Source organism: Oryzias latipes, chromosome 1 (genome assembly GCF_053564925.1).
Source record: "Oryzias latipes strain Hd-rR chromosome 1, Olatipes_Hd-rR_3.1".
Taxonomy (NCBI): Eukaryota; Metazoa; Chordata; class Actinopteri; order Beloniformes; family Adrianichthyidae; genus Oryzias; species Oryzias latipes.
In genome coordinates, this window is record NC_136237.1 from 23,409,994 (window position 1) to 23,428,778 (window position 18,785).

At 37.9% G+C, this 18,785-nt stretch overlaps 1 protein-coding gene across 7 annotated transcripts in view; it reads left to right on the forward strand.

Moving 5' to 3' along the window:
- The window catches only part of LOC144981234 (type II inositol 3,4-bisphosphate 4-phosphatase-like), a 172,038-nt gene that overhangs the window by 127,336 nt on the left and 25,917 nt on the right, over positions 1-18,785 (forward strand). For all 7 annotated transcript variants that reach the window (XM_078951946.1, XM_078951951.1, XM_078951942.1 and 4 more), the window contains one exon: positions 13,558-13,741. In XM_078951946.1, coding sequence (XP_078808072.1) covers positions 13,558-13,741 — 184 coding nt within the window. The remainder of the gene's footprint in view (positions 1-13,557; positions 13,742-18,785) is intronic.

Sequence of the window (18,785 nt, forward strand, 5' to 3'; positions counted from 1 at the left end):
AGGCAGGGGACAGATGGTCCTAGGTCCCACCTTCCTTGCAAAATGTGTGTGCGTGTATGTGTGTTTGAGAGAGTGTGTGTGTGCATGTGTGTGTGTTTATGTTGGGATGTATATATTGAGGGGGGAGGGGTGTGTGTACTAAGGGGGGTGCGGTTAAAATTGGCGGGTAGGGCACTAAGGGGACGTCTCCTGATTACTCACAGTGACGTCCCCTCACCCTCCCCACCAAGGGGCCCTAAATGAAAGCAGCCCAAAGGTCTCCCTTCTACCCTCCCTCTGCACTCCATGGAGAGCAAAGTCATTACAGACCATGCCAGATCTAATTAGTTACAGAGGCTGCAGCTCAAGAAAACAGTGGAGCCAAGACAAAGACGAGAGGGTTATGGACAAACACGGACAAAAAAGATGGAAAAGTATTATAGAGCTGTACCTCATATTTTTATGCTGAAATTAACAAGTGTTATTCGCAGTATAGTCAGTTTTGTCTGTGAGAATAAGGTGTGATAAGACTTGCATATTTTTGAAAAATCCTCTGTAATGAAATCATTTCACTCTAAGTAAGAGATTAGGCTTCAGAGGGAACCTCTCCTGGGAGAAGGAGCGTTTTGTTTCAAATTTGACTTAGCTAATGAATCACTGTGGCTTAAATTTTCCAATTTTCTGCCTGAATAACTGACTGCTGACTGGCACAGTCACCGTAAGTTTGACCCGGAGTGTAGTCGATTGTTAGTCAGAAACCGCAATGGTTCGGATTTCTGATTTCACCCAGAGTTGGAGGTTTGCTATTTTAATGATGTATATGTTTACAAAACTAGTTGAAGTTTCCTTTTAATGATGCCTTCTGGACACTCGAAGCCGGGCTTTTTTCTCAGACAGATGTTTATAGGCTCTGCACCATAGCCTGCTTAAAAGGTGAGGAGAAGGACATTCTTCTGTGGCTTTATTTCCTCTTTTGAAGCGTGCTCACAACAGCAGTCCCATTTCTGTCAAAATAGAAAGACGAAACTGATTAGACTTTAGGAGCGTGACGTTATACCGTAGATGAGACCAGGTTGAAGTCTCATAATTGTGCCATAAGTCAAGCCCATTTTATCAGAGCAAAGATTTGTGCTCATTACACTTCTCTCCGTGTAACCTGTCGCCTTTCAGATGCAGCCTTTTGTGATCACGTTTGATTGAAATAGGAATAATCTGCGATATGTGAGACTTGGCAGTCTGATATTAATAAATCAAAGAGGATAGAAAGGATTGAGCGCAGGAGAATAAAAAGGAAAACTGAGCGTAAAGGTGTTACCAGGAGGGCAATAAAAAACCTATTTGTCTTTGTTCCATGGACATTAGAACAGAGGGCAGGAGGTTCTTTCCAAAGCCATTAAAAATCAGCGTTGGCCATACTTAGCATTAGGCAGGCTATGCAGTGTGTTTTGTCTCCTGGGATGGGCAGGGAAAGATTTTTTTTAATCAATGCCTGCCTCTTAATATTCCAGAGGAAACTCTCCATGTGCAGTAAGAAGAACCCAAAGTGTTTCTTTTATTATTATTAGCGCATGCTCTCCAATTCAATTAAAGTTACTTCATTTTATATGTTTTTAATTGGGTCGTCAGGAGATTCGCTGTGATGTTCTCCATCGTATATGTTAATTTCAATTTAACATTCTATGTTATAGGAAAAAAGGTTGTGGGGCACCAGAACATTGCTGTATTCTTCCCAATTGCTCTGTGCTTTAGTGTTATTACAAAGGAGGAGGCCATAATACCTTAAGAAAGGTGGCTTTTGGGAAAATCGATTGTACTTGCAGTAGCTGGTACTAAAGTGAAGTGGAGCCTTTAAATCTCGTCTGCTGTAAAACAGAGGAAGCAACAAGTGTCACTTCACAAGAATCCCTGGTTAGCAGAACTTTCAAAAGACACATTTCCAGGGTAACTGTGGATCTTGAAAATATACCCCGCAACATCAACAGAGTCCCTTGAGGCTGATGTTCAAATTTAGTGTGACTAACAGCATGTTTTCCGACAAAATAACTTCCTCCCAGGACTAGTTGATGTGAGTGAGGGGACATACTGTTAGCGGCAACTGGAGACCATGTGGTCATTTTGATGGACAGCAGCTTGTGAGTTCTGGAGTCAACCTGCTCCAGATTCTCTGGATGAAGGAGAACGATGCTGGCAGTAGCCTTGAGGCTTCTTTGGTCACAGATCAGGGTTTGCGTTTGTCTCATCGTTACAGAAAGCTTTGGCCGCTTTCCTGAGCGCTGGTCTGAAATCGGAGCCCAGGAGACTTTTCAGCAGCTGATGGGGATTGGCATTTGAAAAATCTGGGTTGAGATAACAGTGTTATATTTATATTTAAAGTGAATACAGAAATGTTAATTTTGCTTTATGGTGTGTGAACCACCACTACAACATTTTTAACATGCTGTTACTGTGTTATAATGAATTAATTGTCAACATTGTTTTTCATTATTTTAATACAGCTATTAGTCATTAAAAATGAATAACAGTAAATGAGTTATTCTCACCATAAAATTCAAAACATTACCAAAACCTTTCCCGTCAAGTGTTCTGGAGATTTCATGGAAGCAGCCATTTTGAAATGAGCAGGAAATCCCTTCTACTGCCCCTAGTGGAATGATGATGAACTACAAGGACCAAGATTATTACAATGGGTTTTTAAGAAAGGTTTTGATCATGCTAATGCAGGAGTTCTCAAAGTGTGGCCCGTGGGCCACTGATGGCCCGCGGGAAGATTGTTTGTGGCCCTCAATGAAAGAGAGCCAGAGCAGGTTCCTTTGAGGAAAAACGTTATGTTGGGGAGAAGAATAGGCGCTTTTAAGCTAAGTGGACAGATGCTTACTTTGTCGTACCTCATGGGCTGGATAAAGTCATGTGCCTGATTTGCAAGCAGGTAAATGCAATGCTTAAAGTATTCAATATATATTGTCACTATGTTACAAATCTTAAAACCTATGACAAATCTACCGTCGAGGAGCACAACAATATGCTCCAACAACAACAACCAGGCTCTGCTGCACAGCAGATCATGTTTACAAAAATGGCTAAATCCAGTGAAGCTGTGACAGAAGCTAGCTACATTGTGGCTTTGGAAATGGCCCAGCAAAGCAACCCCTAAGTGACAGGGAGTTTGTAAAAAGAATGCATGCTGAAAGTAGATGACATTGTTTGTCTAGAGCAGGGGTCGGCAACCTTTTCCACTCAAAGAGCCATTTGGATCCATTTACCACAGAAATGAAAGCACAGGGAGCCGCAACACAAGGGGTGTTAGAAAAAATGGTTTCGCCGACATATCGCGATAGTTCATTTGGCAATACTTGTATTAATTCAAAATGATATCAGGATGTTTATTTAATTATTTATTTTAATTGTTGAGCGTTATGTTTCTTTTGATCTCTTGTCCATTTTCCACAACCTACTTTTCTGTCTATGTTGCGGGGTCTGGAACCGCAAGCGGTGAGTTTAAGCCTCGCCCCCACCTCTCTACCTGTACTCATCCTCTGCAGCTCCAAGTTGTTTTCCCCCGCGTGCACACCCCCCCCCCCCTCCTCCAGCGTGTTCTACACAGACAGCGCAACATACGGTCATCATAGCAGATAGTTGACAGGATAGTAGAGGCGTCCAAAGCACATTTAATAAAAACTTTCCATCCCATCACAGACTCTGGTCCGCGTTCACAGGTGCAGAGACGCCCCCTTCGCGTCCTGTCCGCTCGCACTAATCGATGGTGTTAAAGGCACCACGACAATCGTAGAACATTATAGGTATTTTACAAAATACAGAGAGCCGCAGCACATGGATGAAAGTGGCTCCGGAGCCACAGGTTGCCTACCCCTGGTCTACAGCTAAACTAACGAAAAAGTTTGAAGAAATAAGTCTATCAAAATATACTATTACTAGACGATCTGCGCAGCAACCTCCGACCGCAACTGGGAAAACATCTGGAGGGCCTTGTTAATTATACAAATGACACTTGGTCATTAAACTTAATAAAAACAACTATTTCTGTTTACCATTTTTTTTTTCACCAACATTGGCATCCAGTCTAATGTCGAGTTCTTAATTTGGCCCTCCACTACAAAAACTTTGAGAACCCTGTGCTAATGAGACAGGGGTCTTAGAAATGAGTGGGTCAGATTTGATTCCAATGGGTTAACGCAATGCTAAGATAAAATAAAGGAGTTAAGAAACTCAAAGCATGAACTCATCTTTCAGTTCATCAATGTCCAGAAAATTAAGGTTTGTTATCCTATCAATAAAAGTAAAACTTTGCAGCAAGTAAAAAAGGAAGTTATTACCCAGTTTTTCTGTTTTTAACATATCTGTTGTAAGGCTCTAGTAAATGTTTCGAAGGTCACCTGTCAATCGATAGACCACACCTCCAAAAATGAACAGTTTCATGTTAAGACATCTAATTTGATTATTAAGTGAATTAAAAAGAGAAAAGAAAATCTATTTCAGTACCCAAGGATAAAAAAAGACTTTTTAAACTAGCTTGAAATTGTGGTCATTTGTACAACAGGGTTAAAAATTTTACACTAATTTAGTGAAGATTAAGATTAGTCACTCAAGGCATGGATCCTCCAGCTACACAGAAGCCTGCATCCTTTGCCCACCATGCAGTATTACTTTCACATCTTTTGATAAATATAAACACGAATAGATGAAGAGGAGTACAATTCTGTATGCAATTTGACTCACATCAAGCACTTTGAGGCGAGGTAACATTTGGCACGGGGTTTAACAACATTCACACTCCAGCTTTACAGCAACACACTTGATTTTTAGCATCACACCAGATCAATACCACTCCAACATCCACAGATCGACGCTTTAGTCTACCTCTTCATTTTTTGTTCAACTTTGATGCGAGTTTGGGCTCAGTGCAAGACAGAGATTACTCTGTAGAAAATTATCGGTATGAGATTGGCCAAAACTGCATGAATATTGTTATCTGAACCAACCAGTGTTTCTATATCTAAGTTTTTGTAATGTCCTCATCAAAGTGCATATTTAGGCCTGATTGAAATGCTTTGGTAAATTCTGCTATAAAAGCTGTAGAAGAGTGCAAATCCAAAATTATTTAAAATGGAATTGACAAGTGAGATATTACTTTACTCACAACAACAACAAAACAGATCAAATTCTCTCATCATCTCATCATTCTCTCATCAACTCTCATTCTTGCTGCACATTTTAAATGCAATTAGGCACATGCTTAAGACATTTAATCCTATCATCTTAATTTATCTTTAAAAAACATTGGAACGATCAATAAGTTGTTTTATGTTTCTCATATGAGGATCCAATTTTCTTTTTTCTACTCGTAAGTTTTGTAAAAAGCAACAAAGAAGAAAAGGTTGCGTAGATTTTCTTTCTTTTTATGAGCTTAAGTGTTGAAATGTTTCTTCTTTGTCTTTGTCCTTTCGTTGACATTGTTTATCCATCAAACTTGAGCTTCCAAGAAAGAAGTGGTGATAATTCAATGAATAAAACAAAGCGTTACTGCAAAGTATGTCAAGTGTGCTGGGAAGCAGCAGCACCACTCTGGCATTTTAATAACTGGAATCGCATGCTTTTCTTTGGCAGTATCATTCTTCCTACATTCATGCATTGACATGACTTTTCTTTAGGACTCACCAGAGAGAAAAGCTCTCTCTTAGGACGCAGAATAACTATAGTCCTGCTATCTGCAACCTCATTGACCCCAGTCTTTAGTCTCTGGAGCACAGAAGGTAAAGCCGATGGTAGAGTTCAGAAATTCCTCAAATGGGTTTTCTAAATCACTTAAAGCTCATGAGTAGAAGTATCAGACTTTGCAGCAAAAAACCCTGATCGTAGCTTGATTCAAGGTTAGTCTGACATTTTCCCACTTCGTTATTGCTTTTACATTGCCATTTGTATATTTGTGTGAAGGAATCAGGACAAAAATGCATTACTGAAACAAAGGCAGGTTTCCCAGCACTGCTTGTTTTGCCATCAGGTGAATCCATATTTCTTTAGAACACTGAAAGTACAAATCATATTTTTCGGACTATAGGTCGCAACATCAAAAAATGCAAAAGAAAAAAAATCACAATCATATCTATCACTTCAAATCACTAAATCCATTAAATTCTTTATCATCGATGTTGCTTTTCAACAACTATGAAGCTTCTTCTTCTGCGTTGCTGTCAGTAGCAAATACTGAAATACGCATACGTAGAGGGCACTCTAGTGGCTGTTAGTGGGAAAACAACAAACATGTGAGCCTTTTTTTAATCACATATGTCACTTCCACAGCCAAACTATGCAAAAATATTAAAAATAAATAAATAAAAACTTCTAATACTCTTTAAGATATAGTACTTTTATTTTGATGCTGGACGTGAAAAGTTATATCCAACTGAAGAAGCCAATGCAAATCAGTTGTAGCCTCCATCTTGCAAATCAAATCAACATTTATTTATTAAAGCTCTTTTCATTCCCTGAGACAGCTCAAAGCGCCGTACATATAAACAATAAAGACTATTAATTTAAAATCACGAAAGACACTCTAAAAATAGTCATGTACACATGTAACTGCCATGCATGCCTTCACCCCGCCTCAACCCCACACACCCAACACGTACACATATTCATCCTAATAATACCAGGCCGGCCAAACTACCTCAGCCCCATCACCCACCCACCCACCTTCCCAGTATGAACCTCAACCCCTAGAAACATAAAACATGGACTAATAACTGTGTAAAAGAAACACATGGCTTGGCATCGCTGTGAGGAAACAATATTGTGGGGATCTATCTATACCCAGGGCCAGGCGACCACATAGGGCATCACCACCGAACCCGCTCAGCCCAGGAATGCAGATGGCCCAAACCACAGGAATTAAGACATAGTGCATAATCCCACCTAGACCCCAGACTCCAGACAAACCTAGCCAAATCTGGTATAAAAGAATCCCCTGTGGAAGCATTGGTGTTTTAAAAAGCATTATAAAGAGTGAAATAAAATAGTTAAAAGTGATAAGTGTGAAAAAAAACGATTAAAATTTAGATAAGTTAATGCTTGACTGAATAATGACACCAATAAAAAGTAGTAAATATCTGTCTGATAAGATATGGTTTTAATAAAATCATCTAAAAGCTAAGATAAAAGGGGTGTTTTAAGCCTCTTCTTAAAAATTTAGACTGTCTCTGCGCTCTTAAGTCCTCCAGCAGCCGTTCCACAAACGAGGACCATAATGGTGGAACGAGGCATCACCATACATCACAGTCCTCATCTTAGGAACAACCAAAGGGCCGGTGCTGGAAGGCGTCAGTGTCCGCGAGGGTTCGTACCATAAAAGACTGTACAGTCAATGAAATGTTAGAATAGGCTTCCTTTTTTCATGTCTTTTTTTCTGGAAAGGATATGTAGCATGACCGAGTAAAAATAATAGTTGCTAAATGTATAAATTCATAGATGAACAAATGTAAAGACCATATTTTTCTTCTGTTGATCTCAAAAGGTTTGATTATATTTGTTTATTATTTTCTGGTGTACTCTTTGCTCTTTCCTGAAGTTCGTTTGAAACAGATGAGCTCATGCATAAGGCAACTCTGCCCTTGGGATAAACTCTACTGTCTGCCTGAGGAAGACAAATTAATATTGCATATTGCAGCTTCAGTTTTAATGTTTCATTAACATCAATTTCCAACAAGAAAGGTAGCAAAAACCTTTCGGCCTGACACCTAAATTAGAGGTCTGTTGTTACAGTTAGATATCACTTTTTTTTACCAAACATCTAAAACAAGAGCTGACTCTTTAAATAACGATACTCTTAAGATGAAGTCAAATCTTCCAAACTGTATGAATCTAAAAAATGATATGTGTTTATTGCATGAAATTCAGATAATGCTTCTGCAAAATAGATGTTTACCAATCACAAAAAATTGTAAACATAAATTTACCATAAAAATCAAAAAAAGATTTTTCCTTGTTTAAAACAAAAAGTAATGAAAGTAAAACCAATACACAAAATCTAAAATAACAAAAAAGTAAACAAGAAAGCACAGTGTCCTACTAGAAAACAGTGCAGTGTGTAGATATTAAGTTTCAGACCTTGAAGGCAACTGCTTTGACATACTTGTGTGTTGTCAGCAGAACACAACTGGGGGGTATTCCAGAAAGCAGGTTATGCTAGCTTCCACGGTAAGTTTGAGGCTAAAGAAGTGTACAATCACCGCTTTCGGTTCCAAAAACAGAGGTATGTTTCAGGGTATGCTTAGTTCCCCTGGCAAATCAAGCTGTGAACATAACCTGGTCTGGAGTAGGTTTGGTTGAAGGTTAGTTTGTTTTCAGAGAGGTGAAGCAGCATGACGTGTCCATTTGAAGATGATTTAGTGGATGAAGAAGCTCAGATAATACTTTTTCCACCATGAGAGGGTGATAAGACCACGTTTGGATGTTGGAAAGATAAACCTTTTTACTTTGATCTAACTTAATTATTTGCTTTAGTTAAGATAAATCAATTCTTTTTAGTTAAGTCAGCTTAAATCTCCTCATTTTAATCTCAGACTCCGTCTCACTGAAGTATAGCGCTCCCTTTTTTCTCCACGCATTTCCACGGTGACTCCGGAAATCGGCGATCCATTGAGAATGTCTTTATGTACTTGCTGTGCATTTGCTTTAACCCAGGGTTACTAAGTGGAGCGTAATTACGCCAACTCATATCCGGTCTTTTGGAACCCAGAGTTTTACCAATTTAACAACCCAGAGATACCCAGAGTCAGCAAGTTCAGGGGGATTTCAGCCAGAGTTCAGGGTTAAAGTCAGGCTAGTTCAAACATGCTTTCTGGAATACCCCCCTGATGCAAGTTATCAGCAAAAAGGAGAAGAGATATCTGATAAACAACAGAATGTCTCCCAGTGACTAATTTCTTAAAAAATACAGCAGATGAGAAAAAAAGGATGTATTTGACAGAAAATTAAAATAGCAAATGACGGAAACATCAATACAAACAAAATGCTAAGAAAATACATCCTCTTTGTTAGTGATTTTAAGTCATGTTAAACTTCACTCTGTAAACACAGAATCAAGGCAAGGAAATATGACAAGATTAATGGCAACAAAAAGGTCCTGATGAACTAATGCATGGCAAGGATTAGGCAAAGAAAAGCAAAAATCAAGTTGAGGCAGTCTGAAGAACAGTAGCAGCAAGGTGATTGGTAACTTAAAACGGGTGTGACTAATTTACAACAAGAACTCAACCAGAATTTCCAACTGCAGAAACCAATGCAAACTGTGGTGATACATTGGAAAATTAACATATAATTGGTTATTTTATGTGGGGTTAAAGCAGAAAAAGTTTGTATTAGTACTTGATTTGTAAAACAAAAGTCAAAAAAGTAGGCTTTTCTGTTGGTCCAGCACTCAATGATACAATTTAGGGTTTATTACTTTGTAGAGTTTGGAGGATAAACTTGCAGTCCAGGGATGCTGCAGGTCAAAGTTTCACCAGGATCACTTCAATTTGATCATTTAAAGATAAATCTTTTTGGCTCAAGGCTACAGTAATATTTAAAAAATTAAACCACAACCTTGCCTGGGTCTATCATGCAGAGGGGATCCTGGGAACATGCCCAGAGGCCCTCAAATGCCCACGGCATGCTTGCTGAAACATAATAGAAGATGTACAGAATATTATACATTCATGTGGGCCTGTATTACTATAAGTTTGTGTGGGGAAACTTGACAATATGCACAAAATGTAATTGCATGTGTTTCACTATATTGTGTATTTTAGACAGGCAAAAACATACACAAAATCCATGTTGCATGTTACAGTATCCCATCCTCCTCCAGTGTCACAGTACTAACTTGAAGGTTTCTGCAGTGTCCTGTTTTCCTCCATCCCTCCTGCACTGTTCTTTCTCTTGTCTCCGGTCTATTAAACCTTCTTGCGTGGACAGTACTGTCCATCATCAGCACAAAAACAAACTAATCCGCTGTTAAGTGTTTGCTGCAATTACCACAGCTCCCCGGTTTGCTCATCATGTCATGGAAAATAATGCACACCTTGTCTGCCCGCAGACTGTTTCATTTCTTCCAGCATTGCCAAATTTCTGGCGTTTGTGTTATATATTCTCCATTGCACCGGTTTAACAACAATCCAAAGCTCATGTCAAAGTTCTCATTTTAATACTGTACTGCAGTTTGCACTTGTTTTCAATTACGGTAATCAATCAGTCTCTGTAAAACCAACCACACATCCAAATGAGATAGTATAGCCAAATTATGTGCATCCAGACCAAATTTTAGCTCTTTATTTGTGCTGAATGGTTTTAAAGTGTGGTGTTTTAAACACAAAGTAAATGTGTCGATTATTTTGCCCCAAGTCTTAAATTAATTTCCATGCACTCCTACTTTAATTTTATATCATTGTGTCTTTCACTGTTGTGCATCTTTATTTAAATTATTTCCAAAAACCCAGAAAGAAAGGTTTATAGTCCCAATTTAATCATCTTTTAATCTATTTTAAACACATTCCCAATGGTCTTTTAATTATGATTATGCCGTTTTTAGTCAAAATAAAAATGACTTGTATTCTTTTCTAGAGCAAAGTTTCTGCAGAGCAGCAGTAGTTCATTAGAAATCACCTCTGAGTTGTGGGCTCGGGCCGCCCCCACTTCCTGTCACCTGTTTATACTCTCACCCCCTAGCTTACAGCCCCTCACATCCTGACCTTACAGGTACACCGAAATGCTGAGCAATATCAGAGCTATTCAGCTGTACAGTTCTGAGGCAGATGGCAGCTCATATATATAAATTTATGTATGTTTACATGTATGTCCTCTCTTATTAGAAAAATACCATAAAAAACATGTTAATAACACCAAAAGAACAACACTATTTTTTATCGGACCAGGTCTTCAAATATGTATTCAAGAGGCCCTGAGCTTGAAAAGCCCATTTCTCCCTACAAGTTTAAACGTTTCCTTTTCCCACAGCACTTGATACAGACACTTTGGATTGGAAAGATATCTAAAGCTTTGAATGATAGCCCAGTGCCTTTGGCCCCTCTTGTGGAAATCCTTAGTTTATGCAGTCGTACCTTTGCACGCCATCTCTGTGGACCTGTTTTGACTGACATCAATGCTGATGAGACAATTAATGCTGCTTGCCAAACACCGGTAGAGGAGGTCAATTCTATCCTCCAGCATCAGGTGGCAATTCCCAACATTCATTATAGCTGGCATATGCTCCCTAATGGGTTTGGAGTTGCACTTTCTGTGCTGGAGCAACTGCTTTACTTCAACAGTTTTTTTCTTTGTATCTGTTTACGCACAATGTTAACAAAGGTGGTTCTGTATAAAACTCACCAAAGCGTCTTTGTGGTATGGTCAAAGGATGTACGGCTGAAAAAAAGAATCAACTGGTATTCAACTTCAATTCAATTTTTGCTTTAACTTTTTGTTGGGAAACAAACCATTTAAAGTTAAGGCTAATGAAAATGTTGGCTTGTAGAAATGGTGATGCTCTATAAGTTTCACACAGTTTGCATCGTGCTTCATTTCCCCCCTAGCGATCCCTTTGATTAACATTAAGCTTGTGGGTGGTAGTCCTCCAGAGGGCTCATTAGCTATAATGACAAGGCCAAAACTTAACTATTGGCCAACAGAAGATATAGTTAGTGGATAGCATATAAGGCTAACATCTGAAGCCCTGCAGAATTTCATGCAATCTTATAGATCATGTGTTGCTGTCATACAGTGGGTGACTGAAAGAAACACTTTTTTTTTACTATGCTGCAAAACATGAGTGCAGCCACATTTATTAATATTGCTAGCTTTCTATGTGTGCCATCATTTCTTGTGCCAATTATGCCATAGGATGTGGCTTTGGGGTCTGGCCTAAATTGCAGATCTTCCTCAAAACTAGCTGGAAGCCTTAGAAACAACTGCATCTGTTGGCACTACATCTTATGGCAGGAAGGATACTGAGACTCACTGAGACTGGAATTCCAACTGAAGGGGAAATTTTTGATTGGGGTGATTTGCCCTGAATATAGAAACTGATAAAAGATGGTTTTTGTGTATGGCTAGATAGCTGCCAAGAAATGAGAAAGAGATAAATTATTCACCAAGAGAAAATGAGTTGACATTGGACTGCAGGTTCAATTATAAAAGTTCAGGCCGACCACCCTGAAGGAGTTCATTTTGACATCTTTAAAGTGACAAACCTTTAAAAAAATGACTAAAAAGATTTGCACCACACTATTAAAAAACAACTAAATTAAAATGTCTTCATTATTTGACCTGAAGGCAGTCGGCAGCCTCATTTACATTTCCAGATGAGTAGAGACCAACATTTTTCTGCTCCTAGCAGATAAGAGCACCCTGCTTCTGCTTGATTACTTTTTGTAAATATGATTGTAGTTCAAGAAATCTTGCGCTTTTTTAACATCAGGTTTTGACTTTTGACAAAAATGAACTTTGTTTTTGGCCAAATGAGTCACACCAGTTAAAATAATCAGTCAAAATGTACTTTCAAATTAAATAAATGTAAGTGTTGACTAGCATTTTGTAAAATTATCTGAAAAAATCATCCTGGTGACTGTCAAACAGTTTTTGTTTTTTTTTAAATAACCATCTTTCATATTTATTAGACCAAATTATGTTTTTTTCTTTTTTTCTTTTCTTTTTTTTTTACAAAATATCTCCTTTACAGAGAGATTTAAACAGAAAACTGAAGGCAGATAAGCTTTTTACTCAATGATAACATTTTAAAAAGGGATTTCTTCATAAATTTGTAGCTTTGGACATTTTCTTTACCTTGACCAGGGGAAAGTTAAAGTCATGGTTTAACCACTTTGGTTACGAATAGACACTTAAAGCTCTCTAACAGGTGACATAGCTCTGACAAACTCTTTTTATTTCAGAATGTTTGAAAAAACTCCTTTTAGGTGAACCTGCAATCCAAGTACAAGCAAAATCCTTGTACTTTGGATTACATTTTGAGCACTTTCATCTCTTCTTCTGACATATCTTGTAAGGAAGATACAATTTTTAGAAAGTTGAAACAAGAAAAAAAAAAACATGTCTGGAATAGAGACATATTTATCTCTGAATACAAACAAATAGATGTGGTGCACATGTAAATGTGCTTTTAACAGCTTTATGGAAACAGAAATGCTGAAATGTGGCCTAGAAGTCCTGTGTTTTAGTTTAAGTCAGAGGTTGGAAAAAACATGTAATAAAAGGATTTTCATGTATATTTGTACAAATTATAATAATGGTTCATTTACTTGTTATTTAACCGTATCGAACACATTGGACTTTTTAACAATAAAGCTTCTTACAAAACTGAGATACTTACTCCAGAAGATCAAAGTTGTAACCCTTTTTTAATTCATCTAAAACAAAACTTACAAAAGTTTAATTAGTGGGCCTGATAGCAAATAGTTGGATAATCTGGAAAATGTTCACTTTATTTCAAAATGCCTTGTCTTCTTTTTTGGCATTTCATAGCTTTGCTGCTGTAATTTAGTCTTCATCATCTGAATTTGTCTTGTGTTTCAGCTTCAGCACTGCCTGCCAGTGTATTTACTACTCCCCAGAGCACACAGCCAAAGCTCAGGAGGTGCTCAGCATCACGAGTCTCCTCCAGCCCCTCATCACAAGCTTAGCTGACCAGCTCCTCCAGGCTGCCCAAGAGCACTCCTCCCCTGGACTGAGAGATGCACTCAAAAGCCTTTCTGACAAGGTGAGGCAGAACTTGCAGCTTTCATATTCTGTTGCATCTTCATGATACATACATATGCTCTGCTTTCTTTAAAGCCTTAAACCTTAAACTCGGCAATCATCAAAAAACACATACAGTAAAATCTCTTACAACTCTGGTTTTTATGTGTTACTTTACTAGTACATTTTCCAAGTCCAGATTTATTGTATTAAATAATCTTAATGTATATGAAAAGATACACAGTGGTCTGCAACTTTTAACAGTAAAAGAGCCATCTGGGCTTGTTTCCTACTGATCAAAACCTGGAAGCTGCAAATTTTATTTTACCCTTAAGGGATTTTTGATATTACTTTGCATTCATTTAATTGTTTTTTTAAGATAAACATGAATTCTATTTATTTTTTGACATCATGAAAAGAGTAATATAAAGTAACATTTTTTTTAAATTGTTTTTTAAGTTTCTACAGAAGCTCGTGTGACTTTCCTTTGAAATGAAAGACTCCTTGTGCCAAACAGCTTATGTACCCCCATGACAGAAGTCCACGGCCACCAATAAAAACAGCAAACTAACAAATGTTGATAGCAGAATGGAGGTTTATGAAGTTGAGGCATTTTTATCAGTCTAATTAATGAATTACATCTGGTGCTGTCAGATTGCAATCTGTGGCGGGGTAGATTGTTTTTGCCACAGTGGAATAGAGCCCAATCAGCCTGCTTAATTGGTACATTCGCTCTGTCACCACTTCCTCTCATCCTTGATTAGACACGCACACAATGGCCAAGCAAACCGCTGGCCTGGTCAGCACGAACAGTGCCGCTCTCTGATTAATACCTCCGACTTTGTTTTCGTGTGTGAGGCTTAGGGAGATACAAGAGTGGGAACATGTTTGTGTTTGTCAAAGGCTTGTATTCCAGTGACATCTTCATCTGCCATCCCCAAAGTCTCCGAGCTTCAACAGCGGAATCCTCTTTGTGCACATGTGTTTGCATGGACTTTATTGCACATTTGGGTAAACATTGGATGTCTGGTCTGTTTAAATTCACCACAAACATACAGTAGTTTCTCTGTAAAAGTCTTTCCACATTATCCTACCTTATGGTAGTTTTTGCTTCTGCAAAACATATAAAGCCTCAGCTCTAAAGTTGTTGACAGTTTGGAATTTGACAAGAAAAATGGACAACTGACGTTCATTTGTCTCTTCCAGAGTGTATCGAATTTCCTGTGCAAAATGGAGAACTGTCTGTTGGAGAATGTGCCTTCTAATGGTCATAAATGTGTTCAGTGATGAAAAAAAATGAAGAATGCAGAGAGAATGAAGAAAGGAATGTGAATATAGACTATCATTACCCTGCACAAGCAATTCAAAAAGTTTCTTTTTGTGCGATAATCAAACAAAATGAGCATTACAGACCCAAACCAAACACTGGCTGCAGAGAAGAACTCAAGACTTCATTTGTATTCTTGCAGTTTATGCAACTGATGTCATACTCCTCAATTGTTTTGAATCTCAAGACAATCAAATCAGGGACTGTGTAACGTCATGGTCAGGAAAGGGACACATTTGTGTTGCCCGTTGTGATCTGCAGGATTGTTCTCTGCAAGAGGGAAGACGTCTGGTCTTGCTTAAATATTTGTCTTGTCAACTTGTCGATATTTCAAATGCGTCCCACAGCTCCAGTTGCTTGATCTCAAAACATCATCCTTACTATATTTTGGTCTTATTGATAAACCATCATGTGATGGATAACAGCTTTTCAGGCGGGTGTGGTAAATAAAAATAAAGCAGATTGCCGAGTTGGGGAGCATGCAAGCAAGATGGATGCTTAACAGCACAATCCTTAAATTTAAACGATGTAGTCTTCTTTCCTCTGCGTTCAACATTTTTTTAATTCTTTATTTAAAATTTGGGTTTTCCCTTTCTTGTCCTGTGTCACTGTCAACTACTGTTATTGTGGTGCACAGTCTTTAGGTGGGATGCCCAGGTGAGGTCTTTACAGGACCAACACTGCATCCATGTCCGTACAAGAAATGTCTCTCTTTGCACTAAGAATCAGTCTTAGCCTGCAGTCAGATCAGGTGAGGGTCGTTTAGCGTGTTCCTGGTGTATCCTGCATCATATGGTGGTGTTATGTTTGTTGTATTTTTATCACAGTATTTGCTGCATTTAAATTTTGATGAAGATTATAAATATGCCCACAAACAAACCCACTTTCTTAGACTTTACATTTAACATTTTTATATTCTGCCTTCCTGTAAGCAACAGAATAATATAGTGGTATTTGAATTTAAAATGCTGATTCTGCTGTTTGACTTACTAAATTGTGCATTTTATTATGTCATTCTTGGTGGTAATTTTGTGTGGACTTCAGAAACAAAAGCAAAAATCCACACTTGCATCTCCTTGAACATAAAGCATCCTCCACGTTTAGTTTGGTGAAGTTTCTAATAAACATTTAAGGTTTCATAGCAACTTTTTTTAATCAAGCTGTTCAGAGAATCTAGAAAAGGTACGACTCTTGAAGAGAAAATCAGCTCTTCTTTCTGACTCGTCTTTGATGATAAAACCAGTGTACTGGTGTTTTTGGATGGGCCGCCTTTAACTGGAAACCAAAAAAAGGAAATAAAGTTTGATCGTCTTGTCCGAACTCTGTGGATCACTCTATGTATGTACAATCGCTATAAAAGTGTTTAGTCTGTTCAGTTTTTACTCGTTTCAAAGAGTGAAAAAAGGTTTAACTACCAGATATCTGCTCCCACTGAAGAGGCAACCCATTTTGGATTAATACATTTCTACAGCTGAATTACTTTTTTATATAAAATGAAACTTTTTTTCTTTGCAGTTTGAGCAAACATAGACTTTTTCAGACTTAAACCGCTGCTCAGTGAAGATCACATGATACTTCATTGTGAAAACTGCCTTTTTGATCTTTTTTTTACACATTTCCTCTCTACAGAGTAAGCGCATTTTAAAATCTTTTTGATATGGATGTTAAAGAATTACACAACTTTCTAGTTTTGTGTTTGAGGAGGTTACTTTGTTTGTAGCTCTGTTAATCTTTTTGAACAAGTTTTCTTTTGGATCCTGCAGTCAGGAACTAAATTGTTACCCCTTAGCGTACCATTGTCACCCAAGTTTAAGACTTTTTCTTATTAAGGAAATGTAAAACTGTGACTTGATGCTTCACTGGAGGCATCTCACATAGATAAGGGAGTTTCTACAACATTAATCCAAAAATACAAAACCACAGGAATTTGAGGTCTGGGTGCTCGATACAAAATCAAAATTAGGACAGACAGCTCATACTTTTTCAGATTTTACAAAGTTAATAAAACATGTTTTTGCAAAAAACTTTAAAGTCCCACTCCGATCATCTTCTGATCTTTAGTAGCGTTCAACTTTTATTACCATTATACTGTTTTAGACAGAATCTAAAAACCTGTGTTGTTTTCTGGGACATAGTTTCTGGAGAGCGGCAGGAGTTCATTAGAAGTTGTAGGTGGGACTGTTGGAACAGACAAAGCCCTCCCCCCTTTCCCATCAACTTTTCATTTACAAGCTCTCCCACTAGCTTACAGCCCCTAACACCTCCAACCTATCAGTAAAACAAAAATGGAGATCAATATTGAAACTATCCAGCTCCACAGTTTTAAGCCAGATGCCAACTCGGAAGACAAAAACTAAGATGTACATGGATCTAGTCGTCTACAAGTGGATGCCTCAGAATGGAGCAGAGCAGGGAGCTTGTGGACTGCTTTTATAGGTCCTATTCAGTGGCCTATCCTATTCAGCTCCGTGGCCTTGTGGTAGAGTCTCTGCCGTGTGACTGGAAGGTCTAATCCAGGCTGAGTCATACCAAAGACTCTAAAAATGGGACCCAATGCCTCCCTGCTGACACTCAGCATTAACGGGTTGGATTGGGGGGCTAATCCACCAAATGGGTCCCGAGCGCGGCTGTGTCTGCAGCTCACCGCTCCCGCAGGGGATGGGTAACAAATTTCACACATCTAGGTGTGTGACAGCTAATGGTACTTTAACTTAACTTTAACTATTCCACACCTACAAGCTTTTTCCAATGGCATTTTTTCATCTGCTTCTGAACTTTAATAAATAAATACTCTGAAATGCAATTTTAATCTTAGTTTTCTTTATACATATCCTCCATCATCAGAAAAATGCCACAAGAACATGTTAAAAACACCAAAAACACGATTTGCACTGGAGTGGATCTCTAATAACAACTGGGAAGAGTTTAGTTTCAGTGTTTGGGCTAAGGCATCACTTTTTACGCATTGTTTTAGGAATAAATTCAATTGATTTGAACTGAATATGAGCTTGAATAGAGCTCAAAAACCCTTTTTTAGGTTATGAGAAGTTTTATTTTCCCCCATAAAGACTTAACTCTGAACAAATTTAAAGCAAAATGTCTTTTGCTAAACTACAAATAAGAAAAACAGCCTACTGATTTAGAGATATAATATTTTTTATGTTTTTTTTGTCTTTGTTTTACTTCTGCTTTTGAAATGAATAAATATAAACTTAATCACCCCGTCCATAAAAAAACATGTTATTAATGCTTTGTAAGTATGAGTATAAGCAGCTATTATGGTGTGTTCAATTTTTTTTTATTTGATGTCAGAATGATACTTTATTTTTGGTTTAGATAAAAGAGAAAAACAATAAAGAGTTATCTTTAAATAAAAGAACTGATGATTTTTCTTCCCAGAATAGTGGTAATTGGGCAAACAATACTTTATTAAGACAAAAACAAAAGTATAATAAAGCTTTGCTTCACTTTAATAATAGTCTTCTTTCATGACAAATCAACGAACTCCATGATTTTGTTGTAATTTAGAGATGAAGAAGAAGGAAAAGCAGTTTTGTGTGCCTCCAGACCTTGCAGTGTGTTTTTATGAAGTGATTTTTTTTTTTTTTTTTGTTCGTTTGTTTTGGTTGGCTGAGTTTTCTGTGGTGATACGATTGCTCATTGCAGTGGTAACTCAATTACTTTTGGGAGTCCTTTTGTTACACAGTCGCAGCGGCGAGAATCCTGCTTGTTGGTCCCA